This window comes from Pecten maximus, chromosome 5 (genome assembly GCF_902652985.1).
Source record: "Pecten maximus chromosome 5, xPecMax1.1, whole genome shotgun sequence".
Lineage (NCBI taxonomy): Eukaryota > Metazoa > Mollusca > Bivalvia > Pectinida > Pectinidae > Pecten > Pecten maximus.
In genome coordinates this window covers 23,298,985-23,320,207 of record NC_047019.1, presented here as the reverse complement: position 1 = coordinate 23,320,207, position 21,223 = coordinate 23,298,985, and the positions used below count along the sequence as shown (strand labels likewise).

Sequence of the window (21,223 nt, the reverse complement as noted above, 5' to 3'; positions counted from 1 at the left end):
AAATAAAACGTGTTTTATCTTTTATTTTCTTTCTTGTCGGTAATTGCAGCCTCTTGTCGGTAGATCTATTTTTCTTGTCGGCTCAATATTAACTGTCACAACCATCTATATCAGACCACAAAATATTCCTAAATAAAAAAAATCAACAAATCATAGATTGTTTTAATAAATAAAAAAAAGCATCTTATATAATTGATTTTTTCTATTAGTTAACCCTATATAAAATGAATAGATCTGGCACTTCGTTGAAAAATGTATGATAGCATTCCTTTGATTTGAAGAGTTTTAACAAGCCACGTCAATAAGTAGAAAATTGGCAGTTTGTGGTCTCTCAAAATGTAGAGTTTGATTGTGTACTGGACATAACTTGTACTCGAAGTACTAAGTACTGTTTTATATATATTTCAAATACTTTTCTTCCATATTTATCTTAACATACAATAAAAAAGAAAGTTGTTGGTTTTTTTTATCACCTTGATAGCATATTCCGGATCTAATGTCTAATTCCGATTTACAGTTTAACATCAGATTGACTTACATTTCTATTTGGTAAACCAACTTTTGTTTTGTTTTGGTTATACCTGCCTCATTAAATCCAGGTCATACATGGAGTTCTTTTAACAGTTATATAAGATACAATCTCCCCCCCCCCCCCCCCCCCCCCCCCCCCCCCCCCCCCCCCCCCCCAACTTCCAGGTAAATATTTACCTGTATATCAAGCATGATTACAGGGGTGTGGAGAAAAGACAGACTTACACTGACCCCAATAATGACCCCTTCCTACAAGTTTACCTCATACTGTGTGAAGATCTGGACAGGTGTACACACGGTCATCTAACTAGATAAAGACCCCCTTGATTGTTAGATGGAAACTGGTCATCACACCTTACCTTTACCTAGCCCAAGTTTCCTCTGGCCCTGACACCATGTCTGGTATGGTGTCAGGGCAAGCGGAAACTCAGGCTGACCTATACCAAGGTCATATAGAATATAGGTACAGACTTGTGACGGTCGATATCTGACACTTTTGAAATAATATGATTGTCCATTCCTATTTGAGTATTATTAAAACAGTTATAAGTCATTATTATAAAAAATAAAAAAAAATAAAAAAATTCAAACTGGTACTATTACTTTATGTCTTTGATATTATAATGGAAGCATGTATAGAGTATTAGAGGTCAATATGTAAATCAACATAGATTAATATAATTTTCATGTTTGAGTTAAGTAAATACTTATCAAACATTCCATACACCAACTGCAGCTGGCCTTATGTCATTTTTTTCCCTAATATACTGCAAATATTGATAATCAAAGAAATGTCTACAAAAGCAATAAACATTTGATCCCTATTTGCAGTGTCTCAAATTATAATATAATAAGTACATAATGTACTATAACCAAACATGTTGCTCTGTGTTGTAATACGTTTAATTTTAGGAATACAATGTAATTAAAATCAAAGAAACAATGAAGCCATTAATGGTATATTTCTTTCCAGGAGAATACAATATCAATGAAAAACCTACCAAACACCTGTGAAACAGCTTATTGTTTATGTAACAGTAAAATCAATGAAAAACCTACCAAACACCTGTGAAACAGCTTATTGTTTATGTAACAGTTCAAGTAGTTGTTTTTCGAACTGGTTGTTTACATATGCTAAAACATACATTGTAATTTAAAAAAAAAATGAATAAATAAAACCATAAAAAATAAAAATAAAAAAATATATATTTTTTTTATGAAGGGGCTTTTGTCCACTTTTTGATTAGTGTGAATGTCCGGGGGGGCTAATGTCCGGGGGGGGCTTTTGTCCTTACCTCGGCCATAACGCCCTCTATGTTCCAACACATCAGGTTGCCGTGTGACAGTGTCCAACTGCCCTTAGGCAAATTTTACCTCAGGCTCTATAATCTTATTTCCTGGACGAGAACAATGTGTACTAATTACGGGTATAAGGCTATAGGTTGGTTTGGGAAAAGGTGAATTTACATTCATTATACCATTTGGAATTACACTGAAATTATTTTTTTTTTTACTTTAATCTCTTTCTTTACAATTATTTTTTTAAAGCAATGTCTTTATATTTTTGAATATAACAAGATAAGAACTGCATCATTTATTAATTTGATTTGCATTAATTTTTTTTGAACTTATATCATTCAACATTGTACCTCTACATACCGGACACCTGCATAAACCAGCCAATACGTTTGGTCTCAATGACTTATTGTTTAGACAGATTACAATGTAATAAATATAAGAAACAGCTTATTTTTACTTTCTTATTTCAGTATAGAATGACTTAATTTCAATAGAGTTGGTCTTCTTAAACCTGTTAACCAATTTGTTAATGGTTTTACTACTTATCTTGACATTTCCACCTTAATTACACTGGTATTTCGTTTATACATGTAATTTTGGTCTGATTAAGGCCTCTCAAATGGAGAGCTACAATCCTTTCCTTCAAGTCAGGAGATAATCTTACTGTTCTGTTCATTGGCCTGAGGTTATAACACTGTGACCCTGCTTTGCACAGCTTCATCATTTGAAGCCATACAGTGACAAAATTGACACAGGTATTTCTGTGAACCAAGGACAGTACCTGTAGCTGGCTCCTAAAACTCACCTGGCACAGTTATCAGGGGTGTCAGGCCAGAGTCAGTCATGCATGACCAATAATAATAGCAATTAAACAGATACTGTCATTCATTATGGGTAGTCCAGAACTACATACTTGTGTGTACGTTTTGTCAGAACATTAATTTAACTAGATAATGCTCGTAAATATGTACAGTTGTAAATGTATATTTTTCTAATGATACATTTAAATATATAACCTATATAAACTAAAATGATTGTTTATTTTATAATTACTTGCCTGAATTGAGTACATGTATGTAGAGAATGTCTTATTAAAAAAACACATAATTCATTAAATACTGTAAACTTTCAATAACATAATATAGATATATTATCTAATCTTCCTTTACAGTCATGATATATGTACAGTAATATTTCTAATTGAAATAATTTTCAATTCCTTAATAAAATGAAATACAATTTACTTACATCTTAATGAAATATGAAATAATAAGCAATTAACTTTCATAGAAACCTGATTATAGCATAAATTGTATAGCTGTCTTTTATGGATCTTAATAAATATAAATTTAACATGAAGGCATTATTACCATGTATTAACAATAAAAGAAATATTCCTAGTAGACTAAACAAATGTTAATAGTAATATTAACAGAACAAAAGTAATTTGTAAAAATCTATTTATTTATATGTAAATTATATTAAAAGCATCAAAGTATTAATATATATATATATATATATAGTCTGATTATAGAACTGGGTAGGCATGGTGTCTTATAGGACTCCAGGTAGACTCGGAGTCCACTTGGAGTGCACTCCAAGTTTACCTGGAGTCCAAACGGAGTGCACTCCAAGTCCAAATGGAATGCACTCGGAGTGCACTTGGGTGTAACCTTTAGTCTACACTCAACTGTATTTGTTAACAATCGTGCATAACCAAAAATTGTCCATAACCAAAAGAATGTACTTAAGTCTATATATAACGAGATTTACTCGCAAGCGGAAAGTTCTCGTACTTTAAATTGGGCTAAACTAGTGAAAAACATGTACTCATGGTTTTGGTTATGTTTGGCTTGGACAAGGAGTTGGAGATATTGATGTATTTTTATCGTTATTCCAATCAAGGGTACGAGACACTGGCATAGAGAGCTCGTAGACTCGCCACGAGCCAGATGTTATATACTTTTCTCAAATGAATTGGGTTACAATAGATTTCTTGATATTGTTAATTCTTAATATATTGTTTTACAAAAATCCAAGATTTCAGGTATCTTCTCAAGGATTGAATAGACAGTAGAAGCGGGAAGATGGCATCGCCCGATTCCAATACTTCTGGAAATGCTTTATTGTAATTTTTGTCAAATCAAAAACGAATATCATTTTCTTATGGAATGTCCGTTATACTCAGAAATTAGGTCAAATCTTTTGTATCGGAAATATAAAGTTGGATCTAATATGTTCAAAATAGATGTTATATGTCATCAGAGAACTGTACCATCCTTCAAACCCTGGTTATGTATATTTACAAAGAAAACGAATTAAGGAATGAAATACTGTTTAACAAGAGAGACACGTGAAATTACGTGTGTATGCTTTAATGTTCTGTCGTAAATACTGTGATGAAATATTTCATTTATCAGTTTATCAATTGTTGTTCGCCGAGATTGTACACAAGTAGTATTATTTATTACATTTTTACCAGTGAAATATCAAAAATTATTCATTCTATAAAAGTGATATTTTTCACTAGTGACAAATATCATATTTTTCACTCGTGAAAAATATCACTTTTGCTGATTTGACCAATCAAATCAATGATTAGAAAATACCAAGATAATTGACCAATCAGAAAGCCCGACATATATGTCAGCACCTGGACAGGGGAAACTATTTTTTTGTTTACAAATTATCGCTGTAGTCCTAGTTAGCATACGGGTAGGGTTTTTATTGATAAAAAATGTAATAAACAGAATATCTAACAGTGTCTTCAGTAATACCAAATATATTTCACTCGTGTGGCTAATATTTTGATAATATCAAAATATTAGCCCCACTCGTGAAATATATTTGATATTACTGAAGACACTGTTAGATATCCTCTATATATGTAACTGTTCATACTGAGTATTAATCCTTGTATGTATTGAAATTGTTTAGCCTAACAATAGCAAAGAATTGTCAGCAGGTCATACGATAAAACTTGTTTTGTGACCAGCTATTCCTCAACCAAATTACATTGTAATATATAGGCGTTTGCTTAACATTCATAGAGTTTTCACAGATCTAGCATCCGTTCTCTTTGATATTTTGCAAATAAATACAGATTTTCAAACTCAGACTCATTCTAATACCTTTTCACATATTTCAGTATCTGACAATAATTTGTATTTTACAACGCTGGAACTTGCAAGTGATTATATTGTTGTACTAGTCTATTATCTTATCATTTGTTAGAATCACATCATTTGATGAATACACTGTGTGGTGGTAATGAATAAACTTGAACATTATCAATAAAATTAACTCATTATTGTTCAACTAATAAAGTTACTACCTGGTATACAATTTTTTTTCAGACAATATTTCGTCCAGATTTGTTAATTATCATACAAACCACAACGACGTAATGTTATGTGTTCCCCCCAACCCCTTCTAAAATGTCAAGACTCAGCTGATGGTGATCACAACGATTTCATTTAAAAAATAAAAAGGTTTTAAGGAAAAAACCTTCAAAAGGTTTTAATTTGTAAATCTCCATTTTTGGGTTTATGATGCACTATAATGCACCACAGAGCTTTATATATTTCTTTCTTTTTCGGGGAGCACACCCGCACACGTTTCATCAACTTTTAAGTCAACATGGAGTAACTGCATGAGTCTGCATGGTTTGCCAGCTTTCCAATACAATTTTACCCAAATGTTTTTCCGGTCGTGTCGTTTCATCAATGATTGGCTATATACAAGATGTATGTTGATAACTTGTTCTGTTGGGTTATATGTGGTAAGATGCGACAGTGAACAATTTTAAGCCAAACAAATAATTAAACCCGAAAAACAATAACTCTTTATGGAAAATGCTGTATTATGTTTGGCATAATGGGTTAATTGAGTCAAACAAAAAATCATCAAATGTTGCGTCTGAAATCCAATGGCTTGATATGTTAGAGAGAGGTGGGACAGAACAAAATAAGGGCGCGGCCCCAGAAGCTCTCGAAGAAAAGGTGTAAACTTCTTCATTCCGAGACTGTCACCAAATTATGCTTGACTATCAAGTTCAATTTTATATTACTAATGGAGATAACAATAAAAAGATTGTATATTAGGATATCTTTGAGAACAGAAAGGGGGCGAGGCCTGGAATTTTGTGTCGAAGTACAGTTTTTTCACTTGTTACAATTTTTGTTTCTTACGATGTGCGAATGTAGTGGGTTATGGTTTCGATCGCGAGATCCTTTTTACACAGGTGAAACAGAAAGTTTATTTTCAGGAGAGACGGGGGTTATATATCTTAATACCAGGTTGACGAAAGGAGGGGAACGGGATGAGAAGGGAGAGATTTGAGGATTTGAGAGGGGTGAGGTAGTCGGTTTGTATAGATTCATTTAAATCGAAAACGCATAAGAATCTGTTTAGTATACCATTGACTTAAACAATTTTCTCGGAGAAAAAGTATGTCATTATCATTAGGATTGTCTAGTTGTCTTTAGAGTGCTACCTCGTCGATATAAACTAACCAAATGAAACCAGTCGTTGGGTACACGGCCCTGGATAGTCAGAGAATAGTAGGTCTTAACAAGAAAATCCTTCAATACCTCCTTCAATACGAGGCCCAAATTTCATAGTCGGTCCCTATGCCCAGCTTAACCACTCGCTTTAAGTCGAGACATGGATACCACCAAAAGGAAATTCCGTTGGATGCATTTCAGGCAAAATTGAAACTGTGCCCTGTGAATTCTTAGCATTGATATCTGGAGAGAACAATAGATCTTCAAAGTAATTGTACTCGGCTATTCATTAGTTGGAACAAGCCGCATAAACCAGTCAATAATGCAACAATGTCCCGTTGGATTAAGACTGTATTAGAGACTACTGGTTTAGACATGAATGTGTGCGGCGTCAACATCAGCAGCATGAACATCTAAATCTACCTTACCTTTGGTAGATTTTATGATAAAACTGTTAATAGTAATTGTATTCCACATCAATAAATGAACACAGAATTTATAATTAGTTGAAACTCTACATTTTACATACCTTTTCACCATTCAGGAAAGTGTGGATAGATATTCGCTTACTATTCTTTTTACACATCTGTGTCTCCTTTTGTTAATCACGTCCATCCAGAGTTGTTCTGATTATTGTTTTTTTTTTTTTTTGCAGTCCTATAGCCAAAGTTATTATGGGCTTTGTTTCGTTTGTGTTTTTTGAGCATTTTACCTGTTTATCTTTATATAGCTTTCTATATTTTACTCTTTATCTAAATACATAGCGATTAGAAATTTGTTCTGACTACGTTTTTATTTGATTTGTACATTTGCACGTGAACACTCTCTTTGAATATATCGCGTAATCTTAGAGTGCTATATAGGATTGGTAACAGAATTCGAAAATTAAATGAGACTTACCTGTAAAATGAAATTTGAAAAATTCCGGATAGTACGTAGGGATCACGTGCTCTACCTTGTTCGAATTTGTTCCCTCCCTTAGTGGGAACTCCTTCGATCAATGGTTTAAAGTGTTCACACGCAACTTTGAAGTACATTGTATGACTGATGACATGCGCACACTCATCTCACGTGATCCCTACGTACTATCCAGAGTGGAATAGAATTCTAATCAAATTCCAACTTACATGTAAGTTTCATTTAATTTTCGAATTATATCTCACATCAATAAATTTTCAGCATAACTACACAAGCATTAACATACCCATTTATCTCAAACTTTACTATAACGAGTTACTAATAAATATGGTGTTGGTACCCCTCTTAGCTTTCGTGGAAGTTTTTACTTGTTAGTTACTTTTAGTTTCATTCCGATCTATCAGTGTAGCTTCACTTAGAGTCAGACAGTCAATGGAAGGAAGAATAACATCTGTGGAATAACTTCTGATCAGTTTATCTCTATTCCGTCCAACGATTTAACATGCTCAGACTGTTCATCAACTTAACAGTGCACGGCAAAATGATCATCGTGTGAATTTCCATCGAAGGATTAAAAACCATAACCAAACAACAGCGACACCTTGCGTGCAATAGAGAACAATGTCCGACAATCCTTTTTGATTTACTAGTCTGTGTTTGTAAATAATTTCCGAAAGGGTACCTCTACGAATGGTGAAATCACAGACAGCAGGTATCCAATCGCTGCATATACATAACGCTAGCGAACCAATCTAAGAAGACAGACTAATCATTTTTAATCCATGTGCGATCCCCATTATATAACTGGTACAGCGACCAATCATGATAAAGATGGTAGCGATAAATTACAGCAAACACAATTTATAGAAACGCAATTTTAATTCTAAATCCAAAATGGGAAGATGACATGTTCTCATTTAAGATTAAATTAATCAACCATTTGATGATAAAAACATTTTTCGAATTGTTAAAAAATCAAACACAAAAAAAAAACAACAACAAAAAACAAAGCATTACATTAACATGAGGTCCAGTATCGCTCGCCTTGATATGGCAGTGATTATTTCAAAAACCTCTACGGAAGAATTTGTTATATTTCTCCCTTTTGGAACGCCCCTAAGACCCCTGGTGGACCGGATCCACTGTTTATACAAAGATGATTCTACTTCAGCAAAGGATGCTTCGGAATAAAATCGGTCAAATCTATTATGCCCTTTATGACAAGAGGCTATTTAAAGGACTTGCTTCTATTTCCCATATTGGGCTCCGCTCCAGGGGCCCGAGTCACTCTTTACGCAAAATTGGTTCCCTCTTCCCTCAGGATGCTTCTGACCAAATACGGCCAACATCCATTCTCACATTGATGACTAGTAGCGATTTAAAGCACTTACCTCTATTTCCCCTATTTAGCTCCACCCCTCCGGTACCAGAGGGGCCAGAGCCATAATTTATGCAATCTTTGTTCCCCTTTCCCTGGGATGCTTCTAACCAAATTTCGTAAAATGCATCCCTCGTTTATGAAGAGTAGCAACGAAATAGAAAAGTTGACAGACAGATGACGGACGAAGGTCATCGCGTCATGTTATAAGCTCCGCGATCCGTCGGATCAGATGATCTGAAAACTCAAACCACTCATTTAAAATAATCACAGACATTTAATCACATCTCATAATTCCTACATATGACAGTACTGCCACAAAATACACATACTATATCTTATATATTGCGATATTAACTTTTAAATCACGAGTTTATCCAATCATTTCTCAGAAGTTTAAAAAAGGAATGCAAACTTTACCGTATTAGGAAATATCAAAAAGATAATGGAAATCATGATGTTATGTACAGCTGTATATGTATACTGTACAATATAAATGGGAATAGTTAATTTTACAATTACTGTTTAAAATGCGTTAATAGTGGAAAACCAGGAGAAATTAAACATAAGTGAGAAACTAAAACTAATCATCAGAAGAATTACTGAAATGTGGGATAAATTTGAAACATTCATCAATCTAATACAAGTATTCATCATATAAATGAAAAATAAAAATAAACAATTCAAACAAAGCAATTATGCTTGCATTGATCCTTCACTGCCATCTAGTCTTTCCAAAATACTGTTGTCCAGAAATGGATATGTGGATTGACAAGATTGTCACAGTAGCATATCATGACTAGCTCCCACCAATGAACATAACATACACTTAATATATTTATCTGATAAAATTATTAATCAAACCATTCTCATCCAATTTATCTCCCTGGTATCTGACCGAATTCATGTACAGGTTTGAGATATGCAACAAGAAATCAATATATAATCACATGTATAGAATTTATTCTAAACTATTAGAAATAAGTTATTTGTTTTGTCATAAACTGACATGCTGGACAACAAAATACATGGCTGAGAATGGTTTAATGAATAATGATCTCTGTCTCGTTTTGATACACGTAGACATACAAAAATATTTAAAAACGAAAACCAGAAAGGCTTTGAAGGTAAAATCTAGCAGTAACAACACATTACTATGACCGTACTTCTACATCAACTGTAAAACCTATATATTTCAAGCTTAGCTCAAAACAAGAAACCAACTGGTAGGTACATGTAAATTATCATAAACATGTCATCATGAAATTACTCAATCAGTTAAAATCAAGTCACTGTTTGTTAAAAGCAATATAAAAAATCAGAATCTAGTAAAATACAAAATATTTAATCTAAGATGAGATATAATGTCTCCGACTGTGTTGAACATGAACATATCTGACAATAATATTATGCCATTATTATTTGGCCCCTGTGTTTAAGACAGAAGTCTCTAAAGATCTACTGATATATACAGAGAGAAGAGAACAAATACAGTACACAGGCAAAATGTCTTCCTGTTAATTCAGGTCAATTTCAGATCAATATTTTTTCAGGTCAAACTTGCCTCAAGACATTTTGCCTGTGTAATTTAAGAAATAACAATGGAAAGAATTATTCAAAAATACACACTAACTATCATTAGTAATTAAAAAGAATAATGCAAAAATCCATTCAACAATAAATGAGGAACAATTGTTTGAAAATTCATGTAATACTGTTTGATTTTCTACTAAAGTACAGAAAACGTATTCAATATTTGTTTGGAATTGTTTCATAAGGTGCGACATTTAACGCAACTGCACTCTAAAACTGCAGATAGGCAGATGGATGGGTATGATGTTTTCACATTCCGCCCCGTATTGGATGTTTTCTGAATAACCTATTTTCATCTGATATTGTCGGCCATTGAACCTGGCAATACCCCTTAAAATAGGGTCATAAAAATGGCTCAACTGGTGCCCCTCCCCCTCGTCTCTGTTCAATGATTTCCCTTCCTTCGCTATCCATATGGATTCTTTAATTTTTCTTATTTTCGAGTTTCCCTCCCTTCCAACACTTTAGAATAAGTGGCGGAATGGGTAAACATCTTATCCGTCCCTCTGCCTACCTACAGTATTGGTATCCATTTGGACGAAATGTCATTCTACGAATTTGACTTCAATCACTCGGCCTTTTTTGGGAAGTAAGCTGATTTCAGCGGCCAGAACACCGACACTCGGCTGTTGTAAACATTCAGCGGCCAGAACACCGGCACTCGGCTATTGTAAACATTCAGCGGCCAGAACACCGACACTAGCCTTATTGTAAACATTCAGCGGCCAGAACACTGACACTCGGCTGTTGTAAACATTCAGCGGCCAGAACACTGACACTCGGCTGGTGTAAACATTCAGCGGCCAGAACACCGACACTCGGCTGTTGTAAACAGACGTTTTCGAAAGCTCTCAAAGAAAGTTTTCAATTTTTGTTTGTGTACAAAATTAACTTGTTATATATATCATTCATACCAAACTGATGAATCTTATTCCTAACCACGAATCCTATAGTTTTGCGTATATATAATGGATAGTTTTGTTCTGATATCAAGTGCATTTTTCCTGTTAAAAAAAATATCGCCTAATTAAACTGGAATTTGCTGCATTTTGAAAAAAATACACTTGTTGAATGACAACATCATTCAACACTAATATTAGCATTGCATATTTTTTTTTATTATGTGGCAACGTTAGAATTATAAAGCAACCTGTTGGTATAATTACAGGACTGCTAGGATCTTTAACTGTGTAGTACAACATGTATTAGCTGTGGTCGGATGAGGATATTCAGTAAGTCTCTTCTCCGCACACTATTATGTTAAATGATTACCGATACAATCGCTTAGATACGTGTTATGTTCGTAAATTACAGTATATGTAACATCAGATCTTAATTGATATTGAATCTATTTTTAACACAAACATTTCAAATAGACATCGGAGATTCAGCTACACTCTATATTATCATAGTCTTAATGAGGACATACAAATCATATATACGCTTCACCTTCAACATCCTTCACTTCAATATAATGTTTACCATTATTGTAACAATTATCATTTTATTATACCATTGTAGATAAAAATGGTATCGGCTGCATTAATGAGGTTACCCTTATTCATTTGATTGTTTCCCTGTTTGAAGTTCATTAAAGTTGAGAAATTTACTATGCATTGAACTAAACACCAACTGCACGCAATGCCATGACTTCGACCTATTTGAAAGACTCATTAAAACCAGCGGGCCTTATCCAGTGTAACTGGCTGAATTCTCTTCTGTACCCATTTTGGTGGAGACCAGGGATTACTCCAAGCAAACCTTCGGCTCCATAGGAACATGAAGAGGACACTGTGACCAACCATCAAGGATACAACTATCTGCACTGTGGTCAGATATTCCCCGAGAAGTACAGCGAAAGCCAAATGGACGCCGATGTCAAATAAAGTACCAAGGATGGAATCAAAGTGCCATTCTTGTTGGAAGTTGCTTTTGGTCCAGTCGATAGAACTCCAGCTGATTATCTGTTAAAGTGAAGATAAATACTGTAGATAAGGCAGAGGTCATGACATTATATGTGGGGTTAAATATGAGTCTGACGTCATAACATTAGATATTGGTTAATTTATTAGTCTGACGTCATGACATTAGATGTTGGTTAATATATTTGTTTGACGTCATAACATTAGAGTGGGGAATAGATTAGTTAGACGTAATGACATATTAACAGATCAGTCTGACGTTATGACATTATAGTTGGGTTAATAGATTAGTCTAACGTCATGACATTATAGTTGGGTTAATAGATTAGTCTGACGTCATGCCATTATAGTTGGGTTAATAGATTAGTCTGACGTCATGACATTATAGTTGGGTTAATAGATTAGTCGGACGTCATGACATTATAGTTGGGCTAATAGATTAGTCTGACGTCATGACATTTTAGTTGGGTCAATAGATTAGTCTGACGTCATGACATTTTAGTTGGGTTAATAGATTAGTCTGACGTCATGACATTATAGTTGGGCTAATAGATTAGTCTGACGTCATGATATTATAGTTGGGTTAATATATTAGTCTGACGTCATGACATTATAGTTGGGTTAATAGATTAGTCTGACGTCATGACATTATAGTTGGGTTAATAGATTAGTCTGACGTCATGACATTAGATGTTGGTTCATTTGTTGTTCTGATGTCGTGGCATTATATGTGGGGTAATATATTAGTCCGACGTCATGACATTATTATGTGGGTAAAACATTAGTCCGACGTCATAACATAATATATGGGTACATTTAATAGATTAATCAGACGTCATGACATTATAGTTGGGTTAATAGATTAGTGTGACGTCATGACATTAGATGTGGGTAATAAATTAGTCAGACGTCATGACATTAGATTTGTTGGAATAGATTGATCGGACGCCATGGCATTATATGTGGGTAAACATATTATATGTCATGAAATCAGTTGTGTGGTTCTAGATTAGTCAGACGTCAAGAAACCAGTTGTGTGGTTCTAGATTGGTCAGACGTCATGAGATCAGCTGTGTGGTTCTAGATTAGTCGGACGTCATGAGATCAGCTGTGTGGTTCTAGATTAGTCGGACGTCATGAGATCAGTTGTGTGGTTCTAGATTGGTCAGACGTCATGAAATCAGCTGTGTGGTTCTAGATTAGTCGGATTTCATGAGATCAGCTGTGTGGTTCTAGATTGGTCATGAAATCAGTTGTGAGGTTCTAGATTAGTCGGATTTCATGAGATCAGCTGTGTGGTTCTAGATAAGACGGACGACATGAGATCAGTTGTGTGGTTCTAGATTAGTCGGATTTCATGAGATCAGCTGTGTGGTTCTAGATTAGTCGGACGTCATGAGATCAGTTGTGAGGTTCTAGATTAGTCGGACGTCATGAGATCAGTTGTGTGGTTCTAGATTGGTCGGACGTCATGAGATCAGTTGTGAGGTTCTAGATTAGTCGGACGTCATGAGATCAGCTGTGTGGTTCTAGATTAGTCGGACGTCATGAGATCAGCTGTGTGGTTCTAGATTAGTCGGACGTCATGAGATCAGCTGTGTGGTTCTAGATTAGTCGGACGTCATGAGATCAGTTGTGTGGTTCTAGATTAGTCGGACGTCAAGAGATCAGCTGTGTGGTTCTAGATTGGTCGGATGTCATGAGATCAGCTGTCTGGTTCTAGATTAGTCGGACGTCAAGAGATCAGCTGTGTGGTTCTAGATTAGTCGGACGTCATGAGATCAGCTGTGTGGTTCTAGATTGGTAGGATGTCATGAGATCAGCTGTCTGGTTCTAGATTAGTCGGACGTCAAGAGATCAGCTGTGTGGTTCTAGATTGGTCGGATGTCATGAGATCAGCTGTCTGGTTCTAGATTAGTCGGACGTCAAGAGATCAGCTGTGTGGTTCTAGATAAGTCGGACGTCATGAGATCAGCTGTGTGGTTCTAGATTGGTCGGATGTCATGAGATCAGCTGTCTGGTTCTAGATTAGTCGGACGTCAAGAGATCAGCTGTGTGGTTCTAGATTAGTCATGAGATCAGCTGTGTGGTTCTAGATAAGACGGACGACATGAGATCAGCTGTGTGGTTCTAGATTAGTCGGACGTCATGAGATCAGTTGTGTGGTTCTAGATTGGTCATGAGATCAGCTGTGTGGTTCTAGATAAGACGGACGACATGAGATCAGTTGTCAGCTTTTGAGGTTATCCAAACGTCAAGAGATTAGTTCTAGGATTCTAAAACCAATACAACACGCGTTAAAGAGTCTGTGGTGATCCTGACACTCGTTATTGTATGGTAGTGTATAGAATATCACGGACCCAAGGAAGTGATGTACTAAGTTAGTTTGGCTGTTCGAGACTGAATATCTGAACGTCCTTTCACAATGAACGCACATTTCTAGTGCGTCAAGCAAGCACCGTACAGAATAGTCACTATGGCATGCCTCGTTCTGGGAACAGAATCCATCAATCTAATTAAAATCGTTACATCAACATCTAACAATATTGCATAAGGGGTCACGTCAGGATGATCATTTCGATAAAACAATCAAATTACTGCTTACAGAATGTTGTAAGTGAATTACGTATGTGCGAAATAACATGACTAGAGTGCATAGCTTGCATATTTTGTCAAGTCATTTCGTCCAACGAAGCATATAAACATATACATGCTGTACCGAAATGGTTAACTTAAGATGCCTATTGTTACGAATTGGTGAGATCAATGACATCAAATAATTTGATAATTCGCCCTGAATGTGAAATATTGAGATAACAGTGGCCCCTATACGATACCATTAGTTGTTCATGTAACATAGTGAGAATGAGCATCTATGTTTTAATTAGATTGAGAATCCATAGCCTTCTTTAGCTAAAAGGGCAAGCAATGGACAATGTCAATGTCGACAATTGGGAGGGGAAACGTTCCGTGGTTCACCTCTTGCGATCATGCAATGGGAACAAAGGTTATAAGTCTTAACATCCCAGGACATACAGGTAGGGACTCGGGGAGATGTCTTCACATACAATCGAGGTGTCAAAAGATCAATAATTTTTTTTTTTAAAGGAAAATAACCAGCAACAGTCTGTGATATAGCATAAACAAATTATACTAGTTCAATGATATGGTATACAAAAGAAAAATCATCGACGTACATGAGATTTGATATTGAAAAGATCTTTGAAATATGCATTGAGATATGGGCGAGTTTTAGCTTTTCCAAGTCAAGAAATCATCAAGGCTTACACAGAAAATATTTCACTATGGAACAGATATATGACTTTCAAAATTGATAATTGTACCCAAAGCGTATATGTTCTTTTAACGTATCGATGAATAGCTAAACATTTATGAGTATTATGTTGATGCTACCAACCTTCTTTGCTGGCTTCGTTTTCTCCCAGAAAATAAAGTAGTAGAGATGTTGTAGAATTTGTATGCCTGCCAACCATTGGAGTCGTTGTAGAAACACAAATGAAGAGAAGAAAACTGTTAGCAGGTCGATGAGGAAATATATTCGGAGACGGACTAGATCTTTGCGCGGAAGGAGACGAGTTCTTGTTATTACCATGATGTGACTACTCACATGGTAACTCTCCATGGTGAATAGAAGCAAGGCGCAGGCGTTTTCCAAAAGACACATGCTGGAGGCTATGAAGACGTTCTTAGAAACCTATAAGTAATAACGATGAAATAATTAAAATATATATTCAGAGAGTTCCCGGGACAAATTCAATGATAAAGCATCATAATTCTAATTCAGATAGTTCCCGGAACAAATGCAATGCTGAAACACCCGAATGGCTTATCGATTAGCGTATCTTATAATTATTCAACGTTAATCAATATACAAAGAAGTGTATGCCTTAAGATCGTTAGTTTTATAATAGGGAATGAGGGACTCTCGTTATATGTAGGCATGAGAGTTGTGTAACTGTCGTACGCCCATACCAATTACCACCTTACAAATATTGATATACACTGTCATACCAATATACGCGTTAGACAGAGTTGTGTAACTGTGTCGTACGCCCATACCAATTACCACCTTACACATATTGATATACACTGTCATACCAATATACGCGTTAGACAGAGTTGTGTAACTGTCGTACGCCCATACCAATTACCACAATGTCGCTATATTCAATTCAATTCATTTTATTGACTTTTAAGCTTTACAGCTCATCAGTACATAGCGTAAGATAGAGTTGTGTAACTGTGTTATACCAATTACCACCTTACAAACTGATGCTGCTAATCAATATTTCCCACATCTTTAATGACGTCTACACTTTCACTTTCTTATATAAGTTCTAACAGACCGGAAATCAATAATAATATGTGATTATAATAAATAACAACATTTAGGTTTATTGTTATGACAAGAAGACAATGTAATAATAAACACATACAATTTTTTAACAATGATGTGCGCCATCGTTCCTTTAAAAGAACAGAAAACTTGATTGATAGCATTGTTACAAGACAATATACTATATTGTGAACTGTTTATATCATATAATATGAGTAACAAAGACATCTCCATTAATTTTCCTTATCAATATGCCGATAAATTGTTTCTTTATTCATCAAGAATTGTGTTGACACCTTTATCGTGCATCAACAGATCGTGTGGTTTTTCTCAAGAGATACTTCATACATATCGACAATCAGAATCTAGATCCTTTCTATATCCCCGAAACACATTTTGAAAGCTTATTCATATCCATATGTTTTGTTTGATATATGAGACCCAATGAAATCAGTGATAAAATTAAGAAGTTGACTTCTAAATTCGAGAATCACGACTACTCCACAGTCCCCTCTAGAACTTACACAAGACATAAATAAATTGCACATTAGCGCGCTAATTAAATTTGCCTTTGTCTAGTTGGCATTCATTAGCCCATAACATCAAACTGAAAGCAGTTCAGTGCTTATATTTACATCTGACAACGATTTTTAAAGACTATATCCAGAAATTTTGCCCCTAACGTAGAATTATTATCGTCAAAGACGGTACAGCCTTTTCAACAGCTATCTTTCGTTATGGCCGATATGGCAATTATGACGTCATAATAAAGGTTTGGAAATTATGGACTCGTAAACTTCAAGTGAGCTTGGTAAGGTTATATAGTGGGGCTGCAGTGTAAATGTAAATATTGAAGCATTGAACGGCTTTCAGTTATCATTCATAGTCAATATGAATGCCAACTGGATAGAGGCAAATTCCATGAAGCGCGCTGCGATTTTTTATTTCTCGTGCGATTTTTTTTTTTTAATTTTCAAATTCAAATTTCAGTTGGCAGTTCATAAGCTGATGAACTCGCAACTGAATTGGTAGGGTTATATAGTGGCAGTGCCATACAATGGTAAATATTTAATTATGAATCAATCTAAAGATGATAATGTGTCGAAAAATACATAATGCAACTGTTTTGTCCATCTTTAACTCTTTATTGATTCCTCGGGGCCGTAAGGCGAAAAAGTTATCAAAACTGATCGTCACTTATCAACATTCAATACAACTGGTTAGGTATTTTTTTATTGAACATGTTCAGGAATATACAGTGTACACGGATTCAATCTTATCAGAAACATGAAAAGATAAATACTAGACTACACTTATTAAAATAGCACGCTGTCTGGCCTACATTCCAGAAAAGTTTAGTAGCATGTGCTAAAGTCCACCTATACAGACCGTTCAGATCGGGACATAAAGGTGTAAAGCTTCAAAAAGGGCCCTCAAATTTTATACCGAAATATAATTATCGGCCATACACTACATTTGAATATCTTACACTTGTTAAGCTGAACAGAAGAACGTTTGTTGTATTGCTGTTCTATACCAATAGTATGTATTGTGTTGTTTATAACAGGTACTTATGGGCCATACAGTCAATACAGAAATTTAATTAGATTGAAATATTGGACGTTCAACGTTAACGTCTGTTAGTGGACGTCCTATGGCATGAAAGCGCTACGTGCATTTACCAACATAGCCTTATGTCCGGGTTTCCTCCGACTCCAATACCGAACATTAGGCATTAAGGTAAATAAGGCAACTCGTGCAATTTGTGACACAATCACTCTTTTTTTTAAATAAAAAAATACACTTTGTTTACACTAGAAACCGAAACTTTTGACCTTAAGTATATAGTGATTCGTTGATTTTCTTATACATGTATTTATATCAATAAGACACAGGGGTATTATATACATATATATATGGACTATCATTTGGAAAATCGTGCCAAGCCCCTGTGCAATAAGATGGAAGTTCTCCGTCGGGTTTATAAGATCAGGATGATAGATTTTGGCTGTTTTTAATTAGCGGTGGTGGCTCGAAGCCAGAACCGGTCTTCCATGCCAAATCTAGGTCCCCATACGCTAACCTAGAGACTTTTTGGCACAGTCCGTTGAAATGATAATATGTGGCATAGTAATGTAGCCCAACAAAGTCTCCATATAAACACTGATCCATGATTAAGGTATGTTGTCCAACATATAGAGAGACATAGGCTTAGGTTAATAGGTTTCTGGGCCAAAGATATCAGTTCTAGTGTCTTTATATATACATTGAAGAGAAATAATGTGAGCGCAATATATACACGTATATGCATATATACGTATCGTTTTCATAGTAGTATGCAGCTGTAATGTGTACGACTATCGGTGTGCAAATCACGTGTCTATGGAAAGATAATTCTATACTGGATAGTGGATATGTATTTTGTTTTAATCAGTAACCTTGAATAATTATATTGTTTGTTTATTGAATGAACTAATAATTGTTATCATGTTAAGTTAATTTGCTTTTAATCATTTATTGCTTCCTTTAGACCACGTTAGATCAAGCATGTATTCGGCATTTGGTTTGGTTTATTTTGTTTAACGTCCTATTAACAGCCAAGGTCATTCAAGGACGGCCTCCCGTGCGTGCGACATGCATGCGTGTGGTGAGCGCGTATGTGTGTTTTGGGAGGCTGCGGTATGTTCGTGTCAAGTCTCCTTGTGATAGGCCGGAACTTTTGCCGATTTATAGTGCTACCTCACTGAAGCATACAGCCGAAGACACCCAGCAGCACACCCCACCCGGTCACATTATACTGACAACGGGCGAACCAGTCGTCCCACTCCTTGTATGCTGAGCGCTAAGCAGGAGTAGAAACTACCATTTTTAAAGACTTTGGTATGTCTCGGCTAGGGGACAGAACCCAAAGCCTTCCTCACAGCAGCGAACGCTCAACTAAAGGCCAAAAGTGAGGCATTGTCAAGGGAGACATTAGGAAGAAGAAAGTTGTTAAGAAAGAAGAGAAAAGATAAGATCCCAAATTTAGTCGCCTCTTACGATCATGCAATGGGGGCAGCAGGTACAATTCTTACGCCCTACCTGCAGGGCAGGTATTCGGCATACAACCGATGATTCTCGGGTCAGTAAAATGTCATTATGTCTCTGTATACAGACGAACACGGATAAGTCGAACCATCGGATAAGTCGAATATTTTGCTTGGTCCCGTCGACTTCGACTTATCCGAGTTTTACTGAATATATAGGCTATCATCCATATGAATTTTTTTTTTTTTTTTTTGCGGACCTTGGCGAGTAAAGATTTAAAACTTTGAAACAAGTAGTAAAATATCACATGAAATGGATTAGCTATTAAGATTACTTCGACATTTTTATTAGTCAATATGTGGAGTGTTAAATCGAAGGGAGACACCCATTTGGTTGTGCTATTATCATGAAGACGTCACGTCACTATCCATATTATGACGTCATAATATATTTCTGTGACATAGATCAATAATGCAAAAATGTTACACGATTGAAATTATTGGATAACAGACCGATCATGAGATAAAAATAGATACATTTGACCAGAGACCTATATACTAGTATATATATAGTATATAGGTCTCTGATTTGACATATGACATATCGCCTATCGAACTAACCCGAGAGGGGACCAGACACTGGTGTAGCTACGGTCACAATGTTGGACACTATCGATTACCAGCTGTAGTACTAACTAAGCCTAGGCTTCTGGGAGCATTTAGTGAATGAAAGTCATGTGTCAGCGTGCTGCTGCAGACAGCTTTTCAACAAGATTCACAAGACCTAAGTATATTCTTCTTAGGGGGATACCGAGCAGACGTTGATATGAAACTTGTTGGTTGGTTACTGGTTTAACGCCTCCTTTCACTGCGATATGAAGCTAAAGGGGAATCACTATGATCGGGGCACCGATACCTAATGCTGAATTACGCCATCGGCATGTCGGCAGTCACACTGACTATCAGTGTGTTAAGGTTAATATTATGACAAGGAGGCACGTACGATCTAGTGGCCTAGTTACGATGACAAATTACCCTCCTTGTTACAGCGAGTCAAAACAGGAATATTATAATATTTATAACCAACCCAACAACACAATTCTTATACGTAAAACATAAATGTAACATACAAACCTGAAATAACGGGATGTGATTCTCCTAACAGCAGTTCTGTTGACATATATCACGAATTCATCTTGGTCGGCACAAAGCTTTTTACCAACGCACTCAATGTTTTCGTCTGCGATCACTCCAACACACATGTGTATATTTACCCTGTGGCGCAATGTACGGTCGTGGCGTGTGTAGCTGGCTGGTTGTTCGTGTATACATACACCTGTATCGTGGACCACGGACAATCGATTTCCATAAGTCGACACTGAAGCTTTAATACATAAAAAATTTAAAAGCTCACAACCATGGCTCAATTAAATGTTCATGCGCTCTTCATGTATTGATTTAATTCTCACACACATGGATACTAACACTCGTGTACAGACAATAACTTGACGTAGTTCCGGTGCAGGGGACTCTGTAATAGTTTTGTTAAGTATTTTCGTGATGGGTTTTTTTTCTTTCCTTCCTTCCTTCTTTTTTTTATTTAGTCATTAACACAAAGGCTTACTCAACTTTGCCCGAATTATAATTCATGAGCTTAATTTAGAATGCGATTTAATAGGAAAATCCCATAAGAT

The 21,223-nt window shown here is 35.7% G+C and overlaps 1 protein-coding gene across 1 annotated transcript; it reads right to left on the bottom strand.

Annotated features, from left to right (window-relative positions):
* Nucleotides 1-8,113: 8,113 nt before the first annotated feature.
* Nucleotides 8,114-21,018, bottom strand: LOC117327572. The gene is made up of 3 exons (XM_033884629.1): nucleotides 20,664-21,018; nucleotides 15,565-15,861; nucleotides 8,114-12,188 (listed from the first exon to the last, which is right to left on the bottom strand). Exons 2-3 carry the CDS (start codon nucleotides 15,829-15,831, stop codon nucleotides 11,898-11,900), a joined length of 558 nt encoding a protein of 185 aa, XP_033740520.1. The 5' UTR covers nucleotides 15,832-15,861; nucleotides 20,664-21,018; the 3' UTR covers nucleotides 8,114-11,897.
* Between the last annotated feature and the right edge of the window lie 205 nt (nucleotides 21,019-21,223).